This window comes from Sarcophilus harrisii, chromosome 1, assembly GCF_902635505.1.
Source record: "Sarcophilus harrisii chromosome 1, mSarHar1.11, whole genome shotgun sequence".
Classification (NCBI taxonomy): domain Eukaryota; kingdom Metazoa; phylum Chordata; class Mammalia; order Dasyuromorphia; family Dasyuridae; genus Sarcophilus; species Sarcophilus harrisii.
Window position 1 is genome coordinate 80,854,004 of NC_045426.1, and position 27,553 is coordinate 80,881,556.

Genomic DNA, 27,553 nt, shown 5'->3' on the forward strand with positions numbered 1-27,553 from the left:
TTGGAGACCTGTGGACTATAAAATGAGGTGCATTCTCTTAAAAAAAAATGGCAGCTTTCAGGACTAGCTGGTTTTTTTTTGTACAACAAAATGTGATGTACTTTAATCTCCTCTATTGTCTTTATTTTTGGTGGTTTCTTCTTTTTTGTGGTATGGAGGAAAATTAAGTACTTGAATATAAGTAGGATTTGATGGAACATGGCCAGTATAAAGATGGAAATTTTTAAATGTACGTTTAATTTTTCTTTTACATGCTGTAGCCTTTGACATATATCTTAAAGTCATTAATATAAGCTCCAATCTTACAAGTATCCATAGCTTAATAATTTATTAAACTTGTAAAAGTTCCCTTTGTCTTGCAGCAGGAATAGGGAACATCTTGCCTAAAGGCTGCACAAGACCCAAGAAATCATTTGCTAAGGCAATTGCAAACGATGATGAGCTGAAAGCTAGGTACATCTTCCTACTGCCTGAGTTCTATACATTGATAATTTTGAATGGCCTTTGAATGATGTTATAAATGTCCAAATGGCCCTTGGAAGAAAAAAGGTTCCCCACCCTTGTCTTATAGATAGGGTTCTACTTGGTTATGATGGTTATGATGTCATGTTCTAGGGATAAATCTAAGTTCCTATTGCCATTTTTTTAGAAAGGAAAATGGAGACATAGACATGTTGTATTTGTAGTAAAAGTCACAGAGCTAGTTGTGAATTTGTTCCTGAATCCACTGGCTATGGCTTAAAGAATGAAGAGGATAAGTATGGTGCTTTTCATTTTTTTTTTTTCATCAATAAACATTTATAAGTATATTTGTTGTGCTAGCCATTGGGCTAGGGATACAAAAAGAGACCAAAGACAGTCCCTACCTTCAAAGGTCTTACAATCATGGGATAGGATTTTAGAACTGATCCACCTAAAACCTGGGCAGAGATTTCTTTTCTGCTTTGTTTTTGTTTTGTTTTTTCCTTTCCTAAACATGAATAGCCCGAAGCCATCTCATATATCCAGGTATCCCTGGAAAAGTTTCATTCTGTAATTCTTGACTTTTTCAAAGCTAACAATCTCTTCCTCATTAGACTTATGCTGGTGATTGATTGCTTTTCAATTTACCTAATGTCATAAGATTTGGTTTTTGATTGAAGTTTGCAAGATGCTCTCAGACTGGCTGGCTGACTTCCTTTTATTATGCAGAAGTTACAATATCTTAAAACTATTGCTTCTCCCTCCGTGTGTATTTGTATTAAAAATATAACATTACACTTACATATGTATAAATGTAATGTATGTAAAAATACATTTATTTGTGTGTGTTTTTTCTCCCCTTTTGAGTATTCTTAGCCTTTTAGTTCTACTTCATCTTACCTACATTAGATTGCAAAAGATATAATGTATTTTTTGAATCTTCATCCCATTGCAATATAGTCCAATTTCTGGTATCTTTTGATAGGTAAAAAATTTTTTTATTTGGATTAAAGTGATTTTACCCAGGTTAAGAATATATTTTTAAGGTCGGCCAGTACTCATGATTTTCAGCACTGACATCCTAAGAAAAGAGTGCGTTCTTATTATGTTATTCTTTTGAAATCTTAGGGGGCTCTCATTTTTCAGAGGAGTAGCTAAATGAATGTATAGATCAGCCTGGAAAACACCCATAGTTTTAAAAGTAAGTAAGCCTGTAAAAGTTGCCCTTATTCTATAGAATCCATTGATTCTTCCTGAACTTCCATTACCATCCTCCTGATAATTCAAACTACTGTTCTGTTCCACCACTACTTCCCATTCACCAGGATGAGGAAATCCAAAGATCTAATGGCTAAAAATACACAGCTTTCTAGGAAAACCAAATAGCAAGGGAATGCAAACAGTTTTTCTCTTTTGCTACCCGATTTTCCTACTATTTCTTACATATGCAGAGTATTATTTTTACCATTGAATAAGATCCACATAGGGTTTTATATAAGTACATGCATACACATATGCACACATGTATGTATGTGTGTGCATATACATACATGTGTTCCTTTTTTTCTTCAGGTGATGGTATGGAAGTCTAACTTTGATACAACCAATTATGGAGATCCCCTGAAGACCCACAGATCTGGCAGTTCAAAGGATGAAGTCAAGAGTCTGGTAGGTGAATTTGAAGAAGAGGTTTTGAGATCTTAGATTTTATCAATGGATTGGGATTAGAGGGGCATACTTCAGAAAAGTTGGGGATAGGAGAATGTTAGGTTTCCTTTGTATGGAGATTTTTATTACCAAATCTGATGCACAAAGAACACTTGAATACTTTACATTTGGATACTTTCTACTTGGATACTTTACTTTATTAATGGAATTCTCTGTTATGTAAGACAGATGAACCTAGAAAATGATTAATCAAAATATCTGCTTGATTTCTGTGAGCAGAGATCTGGCTTTCTTTTGTAGCCTATTTAACCTATGTATGCTAGAGGAAATTTTCCTTGGCACATTTTCTCTTTGGGGAGGCTTTCAGGAAGTTGTGATTTTTCAGGTATAGAACCAGGCTGGATCCATTTGCACCAGCTGTTGTAGAACTTAGAAGGTTGCCTTGATTTCAGAATGTCTTTTTAAACCCACCAGAAGAAAGTTCATCTCTTACCAAACCATTGCCAGTAAGTTTAACTAGATGTCTTTAAGAAATGCACAGTGTTCAAATTAAAATTGTACAATTAATATGTGATTCATTCATTAAAGTCCTAGTCTTTATGTCTGAAGCTAAGTATTGATATATGGAATTTGTTACCCAGAGTGTTTTCTGGGTATTTTATATTCATATTTGCCTACAGCCTTTTTATGTTTGTGAGCCTTGACCAACTGTGCATTCATCAGATGAGGAAATTGGCTTACCAGGAAGTGATGTTTCCAAGGTCATATAATAAATCTTGGCAGAAGTCAAGGAAAAAATCATGGAAGTTTTCTGATTTCCCTGTTTGTTTTTTGATTGACTGATAATTCTTGGCCATCTCCCTCCTATCCTGTTTCACTCAGTTTATGACTTCTCACCCATAAAATTGAGAAGTTGTTTCTGAGGTAGGCCTGTCTGGCCATCCATCCACATGAACTATACTCTTTCTTCTTCCTCTCTACTCATCATTCCTTCTCCCTTCATGTGGAGGCAACTGTAACTATGTGTGACTGTTTATGACAAATCATCTTGTGCTTAGTAAAATATTTTCCAACCCTGGCCTGAAGAGGTTATTCACAACTGAACACATATTTCTGCCAGTCTTCACCGTGGCTTTTTGGCTTCCAGTTTTCACTTGTAGAACCTTATTGTTGTGCCATCTAATATGATTTCTCATCTTTTGTAGGTGTCTTCTCTGTAATATCCCTGACAGACTATGCTTGAACACAGTTTAATAAGGAAACTCATTCCATAAATTGTTCTTATTAAGTCATTGTGTCTGATTCTTTGTGTGCCCATGAACTTGGCCATAGATTTTTTTTTGGCAAAGATACTGGAATCATTTGCCATTTCCTTCTCTAATGTGTGGCCATTTTATTGATGAGGACCTGAAACAAATAGAGGTTAAGTGATTTGCCCAGGGTCACCTATAAAGACAGTGTCTGATGCTGTTGAACTCTCTTTCTGATTCCAGGCTTGGCATTCACTTCACTGTACCACATAGCTGCTCCTGTTTCATGTATTTTGTTGTTGTTCAATTGTTTTCAGTCGTTTTTGACCCTCTGTGACCCCTTTTAGTGGTTTTCTTTTTTTTTTTTTTTTTTTTTAAATTTTTTTTTATTTAATAGCCTTTTATTTACAGGATATATACATAGGTAACTTTACAGCATTAACAATTGCCAAACCTCTTGTTCCAATTTTTCACCTCTTACCCCCCCACCCCCTCCCCTAAATGGCAGGATGACCAGTAGATGTTAAATATATTAAAATATAAATTAGATACACAATAAGTATACATGACCAAAACGTTATTTTGCTGTACAAAAAGAATCAGACTCTGAAATATTGTACAATTAGCTTGTGAAGGAAATCAAAAATGCAGGTGTGCATAAATATAGGGATTGGGAATTCAATGTAATGGTTTTTAGTCATCTCCCAGAGTTCTTTTTCTGGGTATAGCTAGTTTCAGTTCATTACTGCTCCATTAGAAATGATTTGGTTGATCTCGTTGCTGAGGATGGCCTGATCCATCAGAACTGGTCATCATCTAGTATTGTTGTAGAAGTATATAATGATCTCCTGGTCCTGCTCATTTCACTCAGCATCAGTTCGTGTAAGTCTCTCCAGGCCTTTCTGAAATCATCCTGTTGGTCATTTCTTACAGAACAGTAATATTCCATAATTTTCATATACCACAATTTATTCAGCCATTCTCCAACTGATGGACATCCATTCAGTTTCCAGTTTCTAGCCACTACAAAAAGGGCTGCCACAAACATTCGTGCACATACAGGTCCCTTTCCCTTCTTTATAATCTCTTTGGGATATAATCCCAGTAGTAACACTGCTGGATCAAAGGGTATGCACAGTTTGATAACTTTTTGAGCATAGATCCAAACTACTCTCCAAAATGGTTGGATTCGTTCACAACTCCACCAACAATGAATCAATGTCCCAGTTTTCCCACATCCCCTCCAACAATCATCATTATTTTTTCCTGTCATCTTAGCCAATCTGACAGGTGTGTTTTAGTGGTTTTCTTAGGAAAGATACAGGATTGGTTTGCCATTTTCTTCACCAATTCATTTTATAGTTGAGGAAATTGAGACAAACAAGGATAAATGACTTGGCCAGGGTCACACAGCAAGGAAGTATCTGAGATCAGATTGAATTCAGTCTTCCCAACTCCAGGCCTAGCATTGTATTCACTATATCATCTAGCTGATCTCAGCTTTAAATGTTAGGAAATTCTCAATTGAGCTTAAACTTTCTTCCTTATATTTTCTGTTCATTTGGTTCTAATTCTGTCTCCTTGGGCTATAGAAAATAAATTTGATTCCTTGTCCAGTTTACATCCATTTAAATATTAAAATAATAATAGTAAAATTTTCCATATTATCTCATTTGATCTTCACAACAACCCTGAGAGAGAGGTTAATATTCTTGGCCATTTGAAGAATGCTTACAGGTGCCTATTATTCCGATATGATCAATAATAATGATCATTTTTCATATTTTATGCTTTGTTTTACAAAATGTTTTCCCTCACAAATTGTAAAACAAGTAGCCCCCTCACTTTACAGATGAGGAGATTAAGGACAGGGAGTTCTAACAACAGAATTCATATGGAAGAACAAAAGGTCGAGAATCTCAAGGGAATTAATGAAAAAAAAAATCAAATGAAGGTGGCCTAGCTGTACCTGATCTAAAACTATATTATAAAGCAGCAGTCACCAAAACCATTTGGTATTGGCTTAGAAATAGATTAATTGATCAGTGGAATAGGTTAGGTTCGCAAGACAAAATAGTCAACTATAGCAATCGATTGTTTGATAAACCCAAAGATCCTAACTCTTGGGATAAGAATTCATTATTTGACAAAACCTGCTGGGATAACTGGAAATTAGTATGGCAGAAATTAGGCATGGACCCACACTTAACACCTTATACCAAGATAAGATCAAAATGGGTCCATGATTTAGGCATAAAGAATGAGATTATAAATAAATTAGAGGAACATAGGATAGTTTATCTCTCAGACTTGTGAAGGAGGAAGAAATTTGTAACCAAAGATGGAACTAGAGACTATTATTGATCACAAAATAGAAATTTTTGATAACATCAAATTAAAAAGCCTTTGTGCAAACAAGATTAGAAGGGAAGCCACAAACTAGGAAAACATTTTCACAGTTAAAGGTTCTGATAAAGGTCTCATTTCCAAAATATATAGAGAATTGACTAATTTATAAGAAGTCAAGCCATTCTCCAATTGATAAATGGTCAAAGGATATGAACAGACAATTTTCAGATGATGAAATTGAAACTATTTCCACTCATATGAAAGAGTGTTCCAAATCACTATTGATCAGAGAAATGCAAATTAAGACAACTCTGAGATGCCACTACACACCTGTCAGATTGGCTAAGATGACAGGAAAAAATAATGATGAATATTGGAGGAGATGCAGGAAAACTGGGACACTGATGCGTTGTTGGTGGAGTTGTGAACAAATCCAACCATTTTGGAGAGCAATCTGAAATTATGCCCAAAGAATTATCAAACCGTGAATACCCTTGGATCCAGCAGTACTACTACTGGGCTTATACCCCAAAGAGATACTAAAGAAGGGAAAGGGACCTGTATGTGCCAAAATGTTTGTGGCAGCCCTGTTTGTAGTGACTAGAAACTGGAAAATGAATGGATGCCCATCAATTGGAGAATGGTTGGGTAAATTGTGGTATATGAATGTTATGGAATAATATTGTTCTGTAAGAAATGACCAGTAGGATGAATACAGAGAGGCTTGGAGAAACTTACATGAACTGTTGCTAAGTGAAATGAGCAGAACCAAGAGATCATTATATAATTCAACAACGATACTATATGAGGATGTATTCTGATGGAAGTGGATTTCTTTGACAAAGAGAAGATCTAACTCAGTTTCAATTGATCAATGATGGATAGAAGCAGCTACACCCAGTGAAAAAACACTGGGAAATGAATGTAAACTGTTTGCATTTTTGTTTTTCTTCCTGGATTATTTTTACCTTCTAAATCCAATTCTTCCTGTGCAACAAGAGAACTGTTCGGTTCTGTACACATATATTGTATCTAGGATATCCGTGACCTATTCAATATGTATAGGACTGCTTGCCATCTGGGGTAGGGAGGTGGAGGGAGGGAAGGAAAAAGTCGGAACAGAAGTGAATGCAAGGGATAATGTTGTAAAAAATTACCCAGGCAAGGGTTCTGTCAAAAAAAGGTTATAATTATTTAAAAAAAAAAAAAGGGCAGGGAGTTCTAATGTGTTCCATTGTCTGGTCATGTATTCACTAGCTATGGGAGCCAGGATTAGAAATTAGACCTGCTGACCCTCAGCTTTAGCCCCTTTCTGTTTTCTTTCCTTTCTCCAGACTGAATATCCCTTTAACAGTTTGTCATTGAACTGAATGGTTTCCAGTCCTTTTGCTGGTTATATTTCATTCTCTGGTTGTGTTCCAGTTTGTTGTTAAACCTTCTTCAAATGTAGTGTGCAATGGTGAGCAATAGTCCAGTTATAAATTGACAAGTGCCCTGTGAGACTCCTAATTCTCTTGATCAAGATATTATATCCTGATACTATAGCCTGAATTTGCACTATTATTATTATTTTTCTGCAACTATATCATGCTACTAACTACTGAGTTTGAGGTCAATCAAAACCCAATTTCTTTTCCAGTTATAAATTGGAGATCTAATTCTAGAATAGACTTATTTATTCCTCCAACAAACCTTCATTTATCAGTTTGCAGGAAGTATGGTTTACTGTGTACAGTGCTGAACTTGGAGTCTGAAAGACCTGGGTTCCAGTTGTATCCCAGACACTAACCCTATGTGATTGTGGGCTTAATTTCTCTGAGGAAAGTGAAGTACTAGATTTTCCCTTTCAGTTCAGAATCCCATGTCTTTCTAGCACAAGCTTTGTGTTAGAAGCTCCAAAAAGAAGAGTCCCTAACTTCAAGGATTATGGGGAAGAGTACAACTCATGCCAGTGATAATCATAGTCATACTGGGACCTCTGGGAAGCATTGACTGCTATAGAGGAATCAGGAAAAGGCCTTGAACAAAAAGTGACTGAGTTTTTAAGAGTTTGGAATTAAGTTAGACACTCTTAGTTTAATCATCTAATTGGATAAGCATTTATTGAGTCTGGCATGTTCCAGGCACTATGCTGAGTACTAGGAACACAGATAGAAGGGCAATAGTCCTTTCTATCTAGGATGTCCCTTATATCTATTCTAGGATTTTGCATTCTAATAGGAAAGACAGGATGTAAATGTACAAAATAAATAAAAGGTAATTTGGGGGAAGATATTAATAACTGGGAGATCAGATGGTGCTTTGGAATTTGTATACCCAGTCACTGTGGATATGTAATTCTCCAGCACTTCAGTAGCATATGAATGGGATTGGAAGAGGTGGATAGTGGGAAAAATCCACAATTGGGGTTTGGAAAGACATAAGTGATGGTAGGATAAGGAGGGGGTAGGTAATGAGTTGAGGATAGTGCAGTGTTGAATTGGTTAACTATAGGGTTAAGATTGAGAAGGACAGAAAAATGAAGTTATATTAAGTGTTGGAGATTACTGTGGAATGGAGGAGACTGGAGGTCACATTAAGGATAGGTTTAGGAAGATGAATTACTAAAAGAGGAAGTTAGGATCATCTAAGGGAAATTCGGAATCAATTTTGGAATCATGTATTTGATAGCACACTTCTGAATAATGGTGAGATCAAGAGTGTCAATGTTCTTTTGTGGAATAAAAAGGTGTCAAGTGATTTGAAGACACTGAGGAACTTGGAGGCTGCCATGTTTAAGGAAACATAAAAATGTTTAAGGCCTTCTAGTACATTTATTTATCTGTAAACATAGGGACTATGTGTATTATGTAAAATATTACACATACAAATATATACATATACATTTCTACATATATGTGTATATATTTGTGTGTGTAAAATCTCACAATATAGTACATATATTTGTGTGTATATGTGTGTGTGAAAAGACACACATACAGATACACATTGTAATTAGAAGAGGAGAGAGAAAAAGGACTAAAAACTGATGGTGTTCAGAAAGGCTCCTAATGGAGCTGGACCCTGTGCTAAGCTTTGAGGGCAACTAGGGATTCTAAGAAGCAGAGGTGAGAAGGGCAGAATGAGTAGAGAGCACTGCAAGTAGATGGGACTGTGCAAAGAAACAGAACTGGGAGATGCGGTACTAAGTTTGGGAACAACAGGCAGGAAAGTTTAACTAAAATATAAGGTTCAAGAAGGGGAGTAATTTGCAATAATTTTTGAAGATAGACTGGAGGCATATCATGAGTACTTTAATTGCCATACCGATGAGTTTATATCTTAACCTTAATGTAATAGGGAGCTGCTAAAAATACTTGAGTTATATGCAAAGGGGAGACTGAAAACACAATCAGTCAATTAGGAGATTCTTCTAGTAATTGAGGCAATAGCATGAGGATAGTGGCAGTAGGAGTGAAGAAAATAAATTTTAAGACATATGGAGGTATAACTGGCAAGACTTGGCAACTGATCATATATAATGAAGGAAGGGGAAGAGTAGGGGTATTGAAGAATTGAGGAAGACTTCATGGTTGGGAAACTGGTTGACTAGAAGAGTAGTATTGAGTTTTAGAAATAGGAAAGTTTGTAGGAGAGATAGGTTTGGCAGGGGAAAATATTAAAAGTTTGATTAAAGTAAATGAAGTTACTCTTAAACTTGTGTTCATGTGTTTCAAATGTGGTTATTTTACGTGTATATTTAATAAATGTGAATATCCCTAAATTAAAAAAAAATCAATTCTGACTTAAACTTAAGTGTCATGGGTGATTTTCTCTTTGCTAACTTCAACTTTAGCCCTTAATGGAAGTTTCTAGGAAAACAGGAACCCTAATTTTTGATACCACCTTTTCTTATTATTCCTGTGGCATCTTCTGGTAGCCCTCCAATTGATATTTGTTGGTCTACTACCTCCTCTTTACTGTCTCCACTTGTTATCACTCTCTCAGATTCTCAGACCATCCACCCTTCCCAATCTTGACCTGTTACCTGGTTCAGTTATACTCTATTCTATGGTCTTGAATGGGATTTGATAGTTATTTTAGCTAATTTCATTAAGATAAAAATGAGGAAAACTTTGGGTTAAGTCAAAAAATTTCTATTCTAATCTATGTTTTATCATCAGTTTAACTAGTTTTGTGATCACGGGTAAATAACCAAGCTTTCTTGGGCCTCTATTTTCTCTTCTATAAAATGGAGGTCTTTTTCCATTTCTCACAGCGTTCTTGTGCTAGTGGATGTCAAAATGCATTGTTAAGTAAAAAAGTACTATATAAATATAAGCTTGGTGATGGTATTATTTGGGCTTCTCACTTCAGCCTATTGAGATTTCTTAAATTTTGAGCCCATTTGTTATATTTGTTATTCTCAGATAAATGCTTATAAAGCATCTAAAATTCCCTATTTTGAAAATTAGTACTTAGTCTTCTGTCATCTCTCCTATTTGCTATTATTTTTCAAAGATGACTAACAGTAGTTCTTAAACCATATCAACAGATTCTTTCATTATCATGGAATGTAAATCTCTGTGGGTCTAGAGACTTGATCCCATTTAAAGTGGCTAAGCGTTCATATGATTTGTAACTATTTTGTGCTTCAGTTCCTTTACTCATGTTCATGCTCATTTTTTCATTTTAAAGATCAATTTCCTGAATAGTTTGATGGGAACAAAATATAAAGCTCAGAGTTGAGCTTTTTTCTTTCAACTGTTACCATGACACTATCTATTATCCTGAACAATAGAATTATTCCTTCCTTGTTCATCTTCTTTTCTGAATATAGCATTTAAAAACCTTTTTTATTATCCTCAAAATGTTCTATAAACCGTATTTTGGGTTTCTTAGTCTCCCCAAAACTGATCTTAAAGATCTGTGTTACTGTTTCAGGTTATGTTGTGTTTAAACCCCCTTCTTCATAAGCTCCAATTGAACAGTGATCGTGTTTTCATCTTTTTTCCCTGAAAACATAGCACAATAGATGCTTTATAAATATTTGTAAAAAGAATTATTTTTCCTTGAAGAATAATAAAAGGCTTTTAAAGAACTTCTATGTACCTTTCCATGGTTATTTCTTTTAAAATGTTTTATTGGTAACTTATTAAAATTATTCTGGTCACTTTCCAGTGATTCTCCTCCCTTTTCTTTTCCCTCATAGAATTCTTCTTTATTAGGAATAATAGTCAGCATTTATATATTACTTTAAGATTTGCAAACCACTTTACAAATATTATCTTTATAACAACCCTGGGATGTAAGTGCTGTTATTCCCCATTTACAGATGAGAAAACTGAGGCCAATAGCAGTGAAGCGACTTGTCCCAAATCACATTTCAATTGGTGTCTGAAGCTGGATTTGAGCTCAGATCCTTCTGATTTGGGGGCCCACACTCTACCCAGCTTTTTCTGAAGTAAAATGATGTGTAGTCACACTCCACTTTCATGTCTTTTTTCTTTCATTAGTATAAATTTTAGTTATATTGTTAAAATTTTGTTCTTTAGACCCTCTAATGCTTCCTTATCTATTTTCTCATTGAATGTCTTAGGTCACAAGATTATAACTATAATCTTTGAGATTAAAAAAAAATTTTCCCCCCAAATCTAGGTTTTTTATCCAATTCCTAATATTCTCATTTGTTAGAAATTGTAATGATGACATGGCCAGTGCATCCTAAAGTTGCTTTAGGTTGTGCTTCTTTATTGCTGGCAGGAAATCCAGAGCAGCAGCTTTCCTTATTGCTTTGTCTACCTTTTGAGAAATTCAGTGACTTAACCAGAAAAAGTAATGACATATCAGGAGCTCTGCTTCTAGCAGTGAAAAACCTCAAGCGGATGTTTGTTTTGGTGAATTTACTCACAATGGAATGTTTCACTCTAGATCCAAGTTTTAAGGCTGTATTGAAGTTATATATTTTATATATCTCTACTTGCTTCTACTGATATACTCCTATGAGGTTCCCTTTTGTTTTCCTGTTCCTTCCAGATCAGTACCACTTTTCTCTCTGAAGTTCTCTGATTCCTGTTATCCTCACTATATATTCAGTGCTGCACTTCTACTTTTGTGTTTGTGATTTCTACCAGAAAAGCATACTAAGCTATTGAATCTGATTTTTAAAAAAACACATTCTGTCTGCTATAGATCGTATTCTATCATTGCTATATTTTAATTTTAAGTTTCATCCCATCAAGTTTCAATAATATTTATGAGATCTTTTTTTAACCACCTTGTATCTGAAATGTCAATGGAAGTTGCAGAGCAGCATTTTTAGGTTTGATATCAAGAGAATTCCTAACATTTAGATATATCCTAAAGAAGAATTTCAGGAGGCATGTTCAATACTTTAACATATTTAACATGTATTAGACTACTTGCCATCTAGGGGAGGGAGTGGGGAAAGGAGGGGAAAAGGTTGGAACAGAAGGTTTTGCAAGGGTCAGTGCTGAAAAATTACCCATGCATATGTCTTGTAAATAAAAAGCTATAATAACAACAACAACAACAAAGAAAGGGAGATTCGGGTAACATCGCTCTTTCTTCTCAAAAGGCAAATAACACTTTCTTTTTGTAAATTCTCACAATAATTAAGATTAGGGTTTTTTTCTTGGTTGTTGCTTTATTTTGGAGGGGCAGGAGGGTGTTTTTGTTTTTTCTTTTTCTTTTTTTTTTTTTTTTGTTGGCTAACAAATGGAACCAATGAATATATTTGAGGAATTTATTTTCTTTCATTTTTATAGGGAAAAAGAGAATTCGTCAATATTGTTTTCTACTTTTTAAAGATCATCAATAATAGTTCAGCAATAACGTCTAAAAATCCTTAAGTATACTCTGAGATATAGTTCATCTGAGCCTTGTGATGTGAAATTATGAGGATAACTCATATTCATCTTCTCTTGCTAATTGTGTACTAAATAAAACCAAATTGAATTCATGGGAATTCACCCCAAAAAATAATAAAATATATTTTAACTCTAATGTGTATACATATTTATACAGTTACCTTGCTGCACAAGAAAAATTGGGTCTAGAAAGAAAATAAACCTTAGAAGGAAAGCAAAATGCAAGCAAACATCAATAAAAAGCATGAAAATGCTATCTTGCGGTCCACTCTCAGTTTCCACAAGCCACCTCTCTTTGTAAATTTCACTTGCAATAGAATTGGCACCAGGTGCTTTGCCACACAAGAAAAGAAGATTGGTATTCAAAATCTCTTCTTCATTGGAACATCAGTTAAGAGGGATTGACTTCAACCATAGGCTTCTTGTTGACCATTCATATGGTCATTGACTTCAGCATTAATTGATGACAGTCTGTTGAGAACACTATGGGAATGTTCATCCCAACCCTTTAAGATTATCTCTTTATAATTAATCAATGTGGCTCCATCAGCACTGAGTAGCTAATATGCACCATAGGTTTTTGATTCATAAATAGCCTTCAGGGCATCATAAAAGCATTTCAGATTGTTACTATGAGCATAAAACTAAATTTCATCTCTCTGCTTACTGAGTCCAGAATCATGCATATCTCTGATGTTCACTGGTGCTTTATTTTTGATGGCATTAAATGCTGCCTTTTTAGAGATGGATAAATCCTTTGAAGTTCTCATTTTTCATTTAGCAGTTTTTGAATTTCTTTATCATTTCTGTCAAACCAGTCTTGATGTTTGTGATTTTCCTGACCCAGATGGGCAAATGCAGTGCTGTACACCAGATCTCTGAACACTGCCTATTCCTTTTCTGTTCCACTGTAGCCAACTGTGTGGGGACTCACCATTCCCTCCAAGTTGTCCAAACTGATCCTGCACAGAGAAGTGCTGTAATCTCTTGATATTGATTTTTCTGGTAATCTTTTTACCTTGGGGTCACTACTTTTGTTGAATTCGAATATTTCTCTTGATAAGGATAAGTCTTTATGATCAGTCCAGCTCTCCATACCACACATTATCTTCTGTCTCTTCTCCTTAAAGTCACATAGTCTATTAAATGCCAATGTTTGCTGCAAAGATGCGTCCATGAAGTTTTATTGCATTTGGGTAAATGAAAGTCAGTGTTGGTGATGAGATCATGAAATGCATGAGTCTTCAGTAATAAGTGACTGTTGCTGTTTCTGACTCCGTTCCTCTCAAGGATTCCTTGCCATTTCTGGTAGTTCCAACCTACTCAAGTTTTTAAGTCTCCCAGCATTAAAACCTTGCCCCATTTTGCACATTGATGATAAGGATCTCTAGATTTTCTTAAAAATTTTCTTTGATCTTATCAGGGTTTATCATGATGGGAGCACAGGTATTGATGCTGGTGGTGTGGCATTTTCTTGCAATGGCAATCACATTGTCATGAATCCTTCATTCACTCCTTTGGTACTCATATAAGCTTGTTGACTAGATTAATTTTGATGGCAAAACCTACACTAGCTTCATGGTGTTCCTCTTCTCTGCATCCACTCCAGAAAAATGTGTATCCTCTCCATCTTCAGTAATCTGGTCTTCATTTATCTTGTCTCACTCAGGGCTGCTGTTTGGTTATGATGCCTGCTGAGTTCTTTCACAATAAACCTGTTTCTCTTTCCAGTCTATTGGATTTTGTGTTTTCTGTAAGTGTGTGCACATTTCATGTACTGAGAGTGAGTGAAGTCATCTTGGCAGAAGTTTTTGCACTTTTTGTGTGTTTTGACGACAGAATGGAATCCCTACTTACTGTGATAATCAGGCCAGAGTTGGGTAACCTGACAATTTTTAAGGTATCTTTTCTATTTTTTTTTAATTTAATAGCCTTTTATTTACAGGTTATATGCATGGGTAACTTTACAGCATTAACAATTGCCAAAGATCTTGTTCCAATTTTTCACCTCTTATCCCCCACCCCCTCCCCCAGATGGCAGTATGACCAGTAGATGTTAAATATATTAAAATATAAATTAGATACACAATAAGTATACATGACCAAACCATTATTTTGCTGTACAAAAAGAATCAGACTCTGAAATAGTACAATTAGCTTGTGGGAAATCAAAAATGCAGGTGTGCATAAATATAGGGATTGGGAATTCAATGTAATGGTTTTTAGTCATCTCCCAGAGTTCTTTTTCTGGGTATAGCTAGTTCAGTTCATTACTGCTCCATTAGAAATGATTTGGTTGATCTCGTTGCTGAGGATGGCCAGGTCCATCAGAACTGGTCATCATATAGTATTGTTGTTGAAGTATATAATGATCTCCTGGTCCTGCTCATTTCACTCAGCATCAGTTCGTGTAAGTCTCTCCAGGCCTTTCTGAAATCATCCTGTTGGTCATTTCTTACAGAACAGTAATATTCCATAATTTTCATATACCACAATTTATTCAGCCATTCTCCAACTGATGGACATCCATTCAGTTTCCAGTTTCTAGCCACTACAAAAAGGGCTGCCACAAACATTCGTGCACATACAGGTCCCTTTCCCTTCTTTATAATCTCTTTGGGATATAATCCCAGTAGTAACACTGCTGGATCAAAGGGTATGCACAGTTTGATAACTTTTTGAGCATAGTTCCAAACTACTCTCCAAAATGGTTGGATTCGTTCACAACTCCACCAACAATGCATCAATGTCCCAGTTTTCCCACATCCCCTCCAACAATCATCATTATTTTTTCCTGTCATCTTAGCCAATCTGACAGGTGTGTAGTGGTATCTTAGAGTTGTCTTAATTTGCATTTCTCTGATTAATAATGACTTGGAGCATCTTTTCATATGACTAGAAATAGTTTCAATTTCTTCATCTGAGAATTGTCTGTTCATATCCTTTGACCATTTTTCAATTGGAGAATGGCTTGATTTTTTATAAATTAGAGTTAATTCTCTATATATTTTGGAAATGAGGCCTTTATCAGAACCTTTGACTGTAAAAATATTTTCCCAGTTTATTGCTTCCCTTCTAATCTTGTCTGCATTAGTTTTGTTTGTACAAAAACTTTTCAGTTTGGTATAATCGAAATTTTCTATTTTGTGATCAGTAATGATCTCTAGTTCTGCTTTGGTCATAAAGACCTTCCCCTTCCACAGGTCTGAGAGGTAAACTATCCTATGTTCCTCTAATTTATTAATAATTTCATTCTTTATGCCTAGGTCATGAACCCATTTTGACCTTATCTTGGTGTACGGCGTTAAGTATGGATCAATGCCTAGTTTCTGCCATATTAGTTTCCAATTTTCCCAGCAATTTTTATCAAACAGTAAGTTCTTATCCCAAAAGCTGGGATCTTTGGGTTTGTCAAAGACTAGGTTGCTATATTTGTTGACTGTTTTATCCCTTGAACCTAATCTATTCCACTGATCAACTAATCTATTCCTTAGCCAATACCAAATAGTTTTGGTAACTGCTGCTCTATAATATAATTTTAGATCTGGTACAGCTAAGCCACCATCATTTGATTTTTTTTTTCATTAATTCCCTTGAAATTCTTGACCTTCAAAAGAACCTATTGAAGAAATCTGGTATGACGCTCTAAGATCCCCTTGCCTTTTTTTTATTGTGGGATTGAATGATAAAAGCACAGACTTTTTGGTGTTACTCTATACAATCCAACTTCTTTGTTTAGGGTCTAGCCAATTTGGCTCCAACAGGCTCATTTAAACAAATATATTAGAGGGCCCCAAGATTAGATCAGGTCTTTCACATTATATAAAAAAAGAAATCCCCATGAGTGGGAGATAATGATCCCTTCTATCCCTGAAAAATTCCAATCAACTTAACACTTTTCACCATATTGCTATGGACTTTGAATGAGAAGTTCCATCTCACATTCTTTGGATGAAAGACATGTCTTTGAGCATTCTCTGAACAGTACTCAGTTCTTTGGATGGAGCTATTTTCAAATATGAGTAGAAATTTACAACTTATTTTTAGGCACATTTCATGTTGAAAAGCAAAACCATTTCCTAATCATTTATGATGAGAATAATGGGCTCTGTTTTCCCTCTGGTCTTTATTCAATCATGGATAAGATACACTTTTCATCATGTGTCTCTGTAATTTTCTCTTATTTTAGAATAATGGAATGAAAGATATTAACCAATACAATTGACTTTTGGCAGTATTAACCTATCTGTAATCAGCAAAAGACCTGAAAGAATCATTGTTTATAGAATTTAATGTCTTTCCTTTTGATTAGAAACGGTCAATCCTGTGCTGAAGATGAGAAGAGCCTTTTCATAGGAGAGGTCCTCACTTATCTTTTTTTTCATTTAATTTTTAACAATTTTTACAGGACAATTGGGGTTAGGTGACTTGCCCAGGGTCACACAGATTGGATTTGAACTCAGGTCTTCCTATTTCCAAGGCCAGTGCTCTACCCACTGTACCATCTACTTGTCTCAAGTCCTGATTTATCTTTTAAGGATAGTCTGTGAATTATGTATTGAGAGCATCCAAAATGTTTTGATGTGAAGATGAAATAATCATATGCTTCAAAGATGGTATTGATTTAGGGCTGGTATGTAATGTAATTGAACCAAAATCCATGCTGGGCATTAATAGCTTCAGTAAGAGAGTCCAGGATTTTTCAAGGTAATTTTTTTAGTATGAAAACATGGTCAGGATTTATTTGGAAAAGTAGTATATCCCAATAACTGTCTATATTGTTATATTTGGCACAGCAAAAACAAAGCAAAGAACAATGAAATTGGTGTTAGATTGTTTCTAGGTCTTAAAAAATTTTTTTACATTTCAACAGATCATTAAAAGTGTCTGAGATTTAGAGCCTTCCATGTATAAATAGTACTCTTGGTTTTTGTGCTTTATGTTTATCTTCTTTTTCTTTTTCCACTAATCCCATTGAAAATTAGAGTAACTTTCAGACTGTTGTCAGAGTATCTTTTGGAATTCCTCATACTTGATAAAAATTAACAATGAAAGCAAAGGTTATAACAAGTGCTATTTCCAACATTGATTGCTTCCTTTCAACAGATATGTTTATCCCTCTGCTAAATTTAGCTTCTGATACTTGACCCCACACTTCAGTGGGGTATCAAAGACTTCCCTTCCTGCTCTGCTCTCCTCAGAAGCAAGTTAAATTATAAAACTGTAATCAAAACTCCAAAGAATGATTATTTCCCTGAAGATGCCAAAAAAAATGTTTTCATCCCTTAAAGTTCAAGGCAAGATGGTTTCTACAATCTTCCACTCTAAACAAAAGAAATTGAGAAACCATTTGAGTTGAACCCAATCTGCACACTTGGTGAATTAAAAGTGATGTGTTCTAGCTGTAGAGGAAAAAGGATAGCATCACTAAATGTTCCTGAGTATCTACTCTGGGCAAATAGAGATAAATCTACTCTGGGTAGATAGAGATAAATAAGACACTGCATTCATGGAGCTTTTCATGTAAGAGTCGAAAGAAGAATCAAATATAGATAACATAATACAAAGTAGTATAGAATAACATTTCACATATAATATATTAAGATTTGCAGAGTAATTTTTTCATAGCAGTCCTTTGAAATAGAGTGCAACTGTTATTATCCCCATTTTACATATAAGGAAACTGAAGCACAGATAATATAGCTAGTCCTTGTCATAAAGAATAGCTAAAAGTCAGATTTTGGTTTCCTGAATTCAAGCCCCTTTATCTGATATATCAGATTTCCTTTTAAAAACACATGAGAGGGTTATGGGGAGTTGGGGGAGAAGGTTCTACTTTCAATTATGACTTTTTTGTGTATAATAGTTCCTCCCAGTATTATATCATGTGTTTCTTGGTGGAAATGCAGAAAACTGGTCCATGTAGTGTGTGCAATATACATTAGATGCAGTTTAACTACTCACCTTTTTTCATTATTATAAAGAGCTACGTGACTTATTGATCAGTGGCAACATCTTCATTGTTCCTGGAAGATAACAATGTGAATTCTTTACTCACCTTCACATTATTTTTCTCTTGTGAGAATTAAAGACAATTTCTTGTATTGAACCTATATTTTCTGTGCTAGAGTAGCTGAGTAGAGTTGGGACAAATGTGATTGTTGAGTGGGGGTTTGGTTATTGGTGTATTTTCAAGCCTCATTTTTGAAGATTTTAGAGAAAGAATAAATATTAAAATAGAGTGTCCTTTTTTAGCAAACCTTTCTTCTTTGCCTCAGCTTGTCCTTCCCTTTTTTCTTTTCAGAATTTCAACGATAGCATTTAAGCAGAATATCTCAAAGCAATGGGAAACACACATAAGACCATGTGCCATTCATTTATTATATAGCTTTTTCCTTTTGCGTCAGTGCTTTCCAGTCAGTTAAAATGTACTGCACATTGTGTAGGAGATGGGCTAGTTTGAAGTTGACTGATCCTTTTATAATAGTCAGTTAAAGTGGAATCATGGCCTACCAGTCTCTGTGCTAATGTACTTCAGCCTCAGGGAACTGATGTGTATGTGCCACATTCTAGTCATCCAGATTCTGTGTTTAGGAGAGAAAATAAAAGGCAGAGCAAAAGCATATCCCAAAGGGGCAACTCTTTGATCTTGGGTCATTCATTGTCAGGTGAGGTGGCTTTATACAATACAGATATTGTGTGCTTCTGTATTTGTGCTACATATTCTGTCTCCTTTGGCTTCAAAGATTTAAGATATTCTTTGAGTAGACAGAAGACATGTGCCATTCATTATCTCCCTTTTATTATTTACAGAGGTTGTCAAAACAGCTGTAGCTAAACTTCCCAATCCAGAGTCAAAAAAAGAGTATAGTGACACATAACAGTGATTTGGTGCTGAATGGAACTTTGCAAAATCCTTTTCTTTTTGAAACTACCTTCGGGTAAACAGCCAAAATGGTCTTCCTAAAGCAAACAGATGCTTTTTACTCCTCTCACTTTCTCATACTTGATGTACCCCCTGTTTTCAGGCCCTGTTTGTTCTCTCTCTGGATATAGTTCAACATAATCAAATTTGCCAAGCATTTATTAAGCCTCTGTTGTATGCAATGTACTGTGTTTGGAATTAGAAAGAAAAAAGAAAGCAGTTCTTAAGGAATTATATTATTCTGTGAGGATGGAGGAGAGCTAGTGAAAACAGTAATAACTGGGCAGCATTAAGAAAGCCTTCCCATATAATGTGCCACTTAGCTAAATCTTGAAGAAAGATGAAGATTCTGATAAAGAAGAATATGAGAAATGGCCTTTCTGAATGCATGGAGGTGGAAAATGGGTTGTTGAGTTTGAGGAATAGTTAATTGTTTGGCTGTAGCATAGTTTGTGAATGGCAGATTTCCTTCCTTGTGGTAGTGAGGATTCCTTTCAGTTATAGGGTACACTATACAGGATCTGAGTCCCTTGAGCTCTCTGATTTTGTGATTTCTGTGGGGAGTATGAAGTGAGGTTGGAGTTCTTAGCAATTTAGTGAAGGTCCTTAAAGGTCAAGATGAGAGATTTGCATTTTATGTAAGAGACAGTGTGAACCACTGGAAGTTTTTGTAGGATAGTAACATGGACCTTTGCTTTAGAAAGAGCTTTTTTTGAGATTCCTCAGTAGAAACCTCGCAAACGTGGCAGGGAACCTCCATTTTTTTGTTATTCTACTATTTGAGTATGTGACATGAAAATCAGGAATGAACATCCCAGAAAATTGGTGTGCTAATATTGCCTGACTTTAGCAGCATTAAAAACACTAAAAGAATATCCTTTGAGGTAGGATCTTGCTGCTATTTTGCAGGTAAAGTTCAAAGCTTACTAAAAAGTAAGTGGAAATATTTGAAATGAGGGACTTGCTTCCAAAACCTTGACAACCCCTGTGCTATGTGAAATAGAAGTATCCGGCTTCATAAGAGATTTGATTTTCTAAGGCTAGACTTGAATTGAAATGACCTTGGACAAGTTCCTTCCTTTCTCTGAGTCTTTCTTCTCCCTGTGAATTTAATGCGTCAAACTGGTTCCCTAAAGGCTTTACCAACTCTGAGATAGATCCTGCAGATCCCATCTTTGGGTCATTCTGCTTTGCTTGCTGAATGACACTGACTATCAGAATGTGGATTTGCCTGTTTCCAGACACATTTTCTTTAATTAACATTTCCAAAGAAAGAGTTTGACTTTACACATATTGTCCTTGAGCTTGTCAGAAATACAAATGTGAATAGCTAATTTTTTTTTTTCTTCTAGTCATAAAAAATAGTCCTGTTCATTAATATATTTGGTCTATTGGAAAATATAGTAGAGCAAGTCACAACCAAGCAATACTAGAATGCAGGGAAGAAAAAATGACCTTGCCTTTATATTGGGAATATCACTTGAAGCTAATGAGGTAATTCACCCCCTTACTGCTGCCTGATGATGTGAATTAGTTGACTTTTAGAATAGAGGAGAACAGTGAAAGCACCAGTGGTTTTAATGGTAGGGTGATTTGAAAGCTGAAGCTTTGCTGTTATAGATCAGAAGTGTCCAAGAAGCTCTAGCAATTAAATAGGTGTGTATATAGGAATGATTGCACCCTCCCTGCACCATTTGATACTGATGGACAGGCCTGTCATCATTCCCCTGCCTTTTGAACCTGGAACCATTGGAGTTGTACAGTAAAGATATTCAGCTTATGCTTGGTTGCTTCCCAAACTGAATGAAAATAATTGGGAAATATTTAACCGAAAAAAAAAAATACAAGACACTATAGATAATATTAATTCATGGTTTTTCAAGTTAATATGTGTTCTGCAGGGGAAAGTTTCTATTTGAATTTGACTCACTGTTGTCCAGTAATTCTTCTGCAGTGTATTTCTCTGCCACCAGCCTTCTGGCTTCCTCAGATTATTTTCCTGTTGACCAGCACCAACCCAGGCTTTCCAACTCTCATTTACTCTTTCATTTCTCTCTTTATGTGGAATCTCAGTATTCTAGGTTTTGTTTCAGGATCTTTCTAACTCAAAGTACCTCTTTTTATCTCCAGCAGAGTGGTAGAGGCAGATTACCTCAATAGTGATTATTCTTTACATGTATACACTGTTTTATAATTTTCAAAGTTCCCACCCATTCTCAGATTTGATTCTTCTCATAACCCTGTGAGTTGGATAAGCAAGAAATTAATATACATATTTTACAAAGAGAGAAATTGAGACTCAGATTATCACATTATTATCACATCGAAAGCTACATTTTATCACAATGTAGCAGAGGCAGAGAATCAAACTCCTAGTCCATTGTTTTTTCCACTATACTTTGGATTTAGTGATTGATTGATACAGGCAAGAATGATGGTTTGTGAGTCATAAAAATGGAGGGAGTGCATACATAAATATGTTGGAAGAATGAAATGATAATTCTTAATTTCTATAAAACCATATGGTTTACAGAGTGCTTTTTTTCAATAATTGTATAAGACTAGAAGTACAAGGAATATCACATCCATTTTTATAGATGAAGTACTGAAACTCAGAGAGATTAAATAATTTGCCTCTGCTCACATAGCTAGTAAGTGAAATATTTCCCATAGAAATGGAATCAGTTGACAAAGTGTCATCTTGATTATCTTGGTTAAATTGTATTGGGATATAGCGAACTATTTTTTAGTAGCTTTGGTCTGACTGAGTATGAGTCCAGAAATGAGATATAATATCCTTTAACTATGTAACACCAGTGATTCATTTCAACCTAATAACTCTTCCTATGTTCCCTTGATTAATTTAGTCAAACTACTATTCAATTTTAAACTTGACACACATACACACAAATGAACATTTCTGTATGCAAAGTAGAGCACAAAGAGAAGACTGTATATATACACACACATATGGAATCATGAATCTCTATTCTATATTTCTTGCTTTGAAAAAAAAGTAAACAATTCTGCTTGTTGTATACTACATTCTGAACTCTCCCTTTTTCTTTTTCCTCCCCCTTACTCCTTTCAATTAAAATGGACAAGAAGATGGGATTTAACTAAATCTTTCAAAATTGTTTTTCTCTATGCAACATTGTTCTCATATTAATTGTTCTTTTGGTTCTGTTTATTCTGTATCAGTTTTTGTTTCCTGGGATTTTCTAAAATCCTTTCTTGCATCATTTCATAGTAATATTGTATTACATTCATATATGACAGTTACTTAGCTATCCCCTATATTTCTGTCTTTGCTTCCTCCCTTAATCTTTTTAATGATCCCTTTGGGAACAGAAAGTTTGTTTTTCTTAAGGGACCGTTCCCTCTGCAGTATTCTCCTATTTAACTCTCCCTTTCCTTATTCCCACCTGTTTTCCTATTGAGTTTATTTCTATATCAAACTATATGTGTTCAAACCTCATTTGTCCTATTTGTATGTGATTAAGGTTCATCAAATGTCTATTTTGTCTATTCTCCATGTTTTTGTCCATTCTTCTCATGTTATTATGAGAAATAGTATGTATTCCTCACCTTTTTTCTTCCTTTCTACATTAGTGTATATTCCTTTTACCATCTTCCCTTCTCTATCCTCTCTTAAAACCCTCAGAACAGAAACAATCCACCCCCCCCCCAGATGCTCTGTTTTTCTTATTTAACTCCCTCAGTGCCTTTTGAAAACATAAAGGTCTAAAGAGACAATTTTCCCCTCTTTTAGAATATTAGCATTACATCGTCATAAAATTATAATTGCTCGAGAAAAACTTCTTTGTTTCTGGCAAGCTATTCTATTTTGAGTGCAGATAGATTTCCAGCTCATGAACAGTAGCAAACACAGTATCGATGACTAGGCCCAAGACAGTGAATGAGGGGAAAATGGGTTGTGGTAAGATCTAAATTTGTGAGTTCAGTCTCAGAGTTATCATTGAACTTGTGTTATTGCTACTATGTGAATGAGACTGTGTGTAATTTTGTTCTTTTCATTTCACTGAAAGGGAAAAAAAAACCCTTTGTTTTTTGGATTTATAAAGATTGGAGGGGTAGGTTTATTATACCTTGTCCTTTAAGGATGATGGATTCTGATTTGAGTCAGTGTTCTAATTGGTTACCATGGCAAAGCTATCAGAATGGTTCATGTTCCCATGGGGCTTATCTTGATAGTAATTTCTTTGAAGGTCTTTACTTTTTTCAATTTTGCTTTTCTTTGACTGTTACTCCAGCATTACTAAAGAATTCTTACCATGGTTCTCAGGAAGCTTCTTGTGTGGCCAAAAAAAAAAGGTAGTCTGAATTTTCTGTGGATTAAGAAAATGAAGGATATTAGCTTCCTACTCTGAATATCATGAAGATGTTTTTGGAAGAAAAAGCACATAGAGATTCAGCTCCATTTTCTTGGGTTTCAGTTGTAGCAGGTACTTTGGAACAGCAAAAATGTGCATTGATTACCTCAAAAATAGAAAACTTATCCTAGATCCAGAAAACCAGTTCTAACTGACACGCATACCTTTTGGAAATTGAATACTCACACATTTCCCTTTCTTGGTAATTTGTAGACAAATTTGGAAGAAACTGTGAAGCACTAAGCAATAAGTGCAAAAGGCATCTGGGGAATCAGGCCAATGCTGCACCTTGCATGAGACTGATACTTACCTTGAAGATAAGGATTCCACTGGATTCCACTCCATTCCACTGGATGTCACTGTTCCCTTTGTAGACAGCTGAACTAGCATTTACCTATACAGGGAATGTTGGGCTCTATAATGGTTACATTGCTTTGTGTGCTGTTGGTGGGATGCTGTAACTATTGTTTACCATAGCTGGGATGATTTCATTATCTAGAAAAAGACGTTTTTGTGACAAAATTGAGAGGTTACTCTTAGGGATTTAGTGAATGATGTGGAGTAGTGTTGATGCTTTTGGCCTCCAATAATTTTAGCAAGCATGGTAGTTCCAATGGACCGAAATGGGGGGTGGGGGAGGGCGATATTTCATTGGAATCCTTATAAAGTGACTAGTTGTTTCTAGTTGTTTTTATATAAGGAAATTGTTTATGTCCTACATTGTAAGAAATTATGAATTTAACAAACTTGAAGAGAAGCCACAATTATCAGTGGATACTAATGTGTTCTCCTTTTCCTTCTCCCTCTATTTTTTCCTTTCTCCCTCTCGCTTTCCTTTTCCCTCTCTCACTCTTTCTCCCTCCTCCTCGCCTCAAAATGGCCATCTCCTGTTCTTGAGATTTCATTTCAATTCAAGCCTAATTGTTCAACCTTCGAGGGGATACTATAAATAAATCACTTGTGTTCTTCTTTGTCACTAGGAGCTCTATCATATTTTAAAAGGTGTCGATTCTGCCTGCTGTCTTAGTAATCCACTGCCTCTCACAATATTTCTAAATTCTGTTAAGCAGATGTTGAAGTAGGCAATTTACTGGCCAACACTTAGTATAATGAGACTGGATAAATAAATTATTCATCTAAAAACATAACTAATGCTAGATCTCCTAAACATTCCTCTCACTCTCCTACCCCCAACACATTCCTTTTTTATTTCTAGATTGTAAAGAGTATGGTTATTTTTGTTTTAATGTGTTCTTTGTGTTGTCTACCTTGTTGTGATCTTCTTGAGGCTAGCCCCTGGGCTTAGTTTACTTTGCCCAAAGAATTTAGGGTAATGTTGTTATGTGCGTAGTAGACACACCAAGGCCTTTTTTTTTTTTTTTTTTTTATGATAATGACTAAAGATAAGTCTTTTTAAATATTAATCAGATAGGCTAGTTTCTGGTTTATAATTTCTGTAAAATCCTCTCAGTTTGTATCGATTCCTAAAGATCCAACAATGCTATTTTTATATCTAATCCCAAGATGATCCCAAAGCACTTATTCTCAACTTTTCCTTTTGAATGCTTATTTTATCAGGAATGTGCATCAACAGACTAATAGAAACCTAAGAACATTTCAAAAATGCATTCAGTAGCTCCTAGGATCCCCCAGACAGACCGTATTTAGGCTGTGTTCCATGTTCAAAAGAGAATCTTGAGCACTAATGCTCTTTTCTTTGATTTGTTTCTGTATACTTTCCATTTTGTTAGTATGAACAGCATTCTGCTTTGTTGTTTGTAGGATGTGTTGGGTACTAGTAAATGCACAGGCTCACCTAGTGACTAGTGCTTCTCTAGGCTAAAGGTACAGGAAGCAATTGTTGACACCCTGCTGTAGTTTATTAGAAGGTTACATAGGATTCAGGCAGAGCTATTGTAAAAGCCCTTCTGTGTGACCCTAGGCAGATTTCTTCACCTTTGCCAGCTCTCACCTGTAAAGGAAACAGTATGATTAGATTACCCTGAGGAGTTTCTTCTATCTCTAGATATCTCTTATCTCCATCCTTGTTTTTGCTCTGCCACCCCATATTCTCTATCTTGTATTTATACTGTGTATCCTTATGTACATACATATCTCATCTTTATTTTTTGCTGTACCTGGCATGTAGTAGACACTTAACAAAAATGCTTGATTGTTGGTTAGTTTATAGGGCAATGAACAATTTTAATATTATTCTTTATAATGTCTTAGAATTGAATGGAATCTGATTTTATTTGCGTGATTTTTGTTCAATCCTCTCCCACCTTTTAACTGAAGGGATTGAAACTTGCATTGTATAGGGACCATCTAAAAATGGAGTAAGATCTTTACCAAAGGTGTTTTTTTTTTCTTTTCAGTAAAAGAAATTGAATTGTATTCTTTGTGGTCCTAACTACTTGTTTCATTTTATACTTGCAATATACTTTTATAGCATTTTAATTTCCTTTTCTTCCTGCTTGTGATCATTTTGGGCTGAGGTCTTTTGGGTATAATCTTTCTTTTAAAATTTGCCAAAATGATGCCCTACTAAATTTAAAACTCATTCCTTCTAGGGAAGGTACACTGTGATTGAAAAATGAAGTGATCTGGCTATCCTGTTCCAAAATCTCACTCTGGGAACTGAGGATTACCTACTATGATCCTAGGCCTTTGTTTATTGGTCTTTAAGATTGACTCTTAGGATAGCCCAGTTGTTGATAAATATCCTTCTGACTAAATATCTTGATTTTAAACTTACAAATAATTAATTAGAAAATGAGGGAGTTAAACTAGATGGCTCTAAATTTATGTGTATGATTAATAGAAAAAATAATTCCTTTTAAAATGGATATATTGCTGTTGCTAGACCATAACCTTTCTTGTTCCTTCAGATCAGATATTAGTTGCATTAATAGTTCTACAACCAAACATACCCTTCAGGAAAGTGGTTCCAGAAAAAGGCTAATGAAATAACATGGTTTCCTTTTCCAAGTTTAGTGTGTAATAACTGCATTGTGGAGTCGGAGACTTGAGTCTGAGGCTGACTGGGTATTTTAATTTGAATGCCATTATTGACTCACCCACTACATTGACCATTTTTTCTTTGGAACCTGGTGGGGAAGAATAAAATGCTCAAAGACACTTTCTTCATTCATAAACTCTAGATAAAAATCAAGTTTTTTGCAGTGCTCTTACACAGAAACTTGTGAATGTATCTGCTGCCTTTGGAGAAAGCTTTCAGTGTTGAAAAATCAGATGATTTTTAAAAATCACACTGCTTCATAGTTTCGTTCAGAAACTATGTTTAGAATCAGAAGTTTCCTCTGCTTCTTTTACTCCAAACCAGAATCCTAAATCATAGGGTTAGTATGGGTCTCCAAAAAAACCCTATTGGTGATTCTATTAAGCAAACATGTCTGTGGCTTCATTTTGGGTTTCTATGGAGCTAGCTTTTACTCAGAAAAGGCACGTGGGCATTTTTCCATTGGAGATTGTGTCTAATTTTCAGGCGTGAGAGTTGGAAGGGAGAGAAACATAGACATTCTTTACCACTGTCCCAAATCATCCTCTATGCAGATATGGAAATAAGTTGCTGTTTATCTATTAGTTTTTGATAATGGTAATTCTTTTGAGGTG

General features: G+C 35.2%; 1 protein-coding gene across 4 annotated transcripts in view; it reads left to right on the top strand.

Annotated features, from left to right (window-relative positions):
- Positions 1-27,553, top strand: part of POC1A (POC1 centriolar protein A) — a 164,215-nt gene that overhangs the window by 68,427 nt on the left and 68,235 nt on the right. For all 4 annotated transcript variants that reach the window (XR_004232803.1, XM_031958241.1, XM_031958223.1 and 1 more), the window contains exon 9: positions 2,035-2,130. Coding sequence is in view for 3 of the 4 variants with exons in the window: in XM_031958241.1 (XP_031814101.1) it covers positions 2,035-2,130 (96 nt within the window). In the remaining variant the exon portion in view is untranslated. The remainder of the gene's footprint in view (positions 1-2,034; positions 2,131-27,553) is intronic.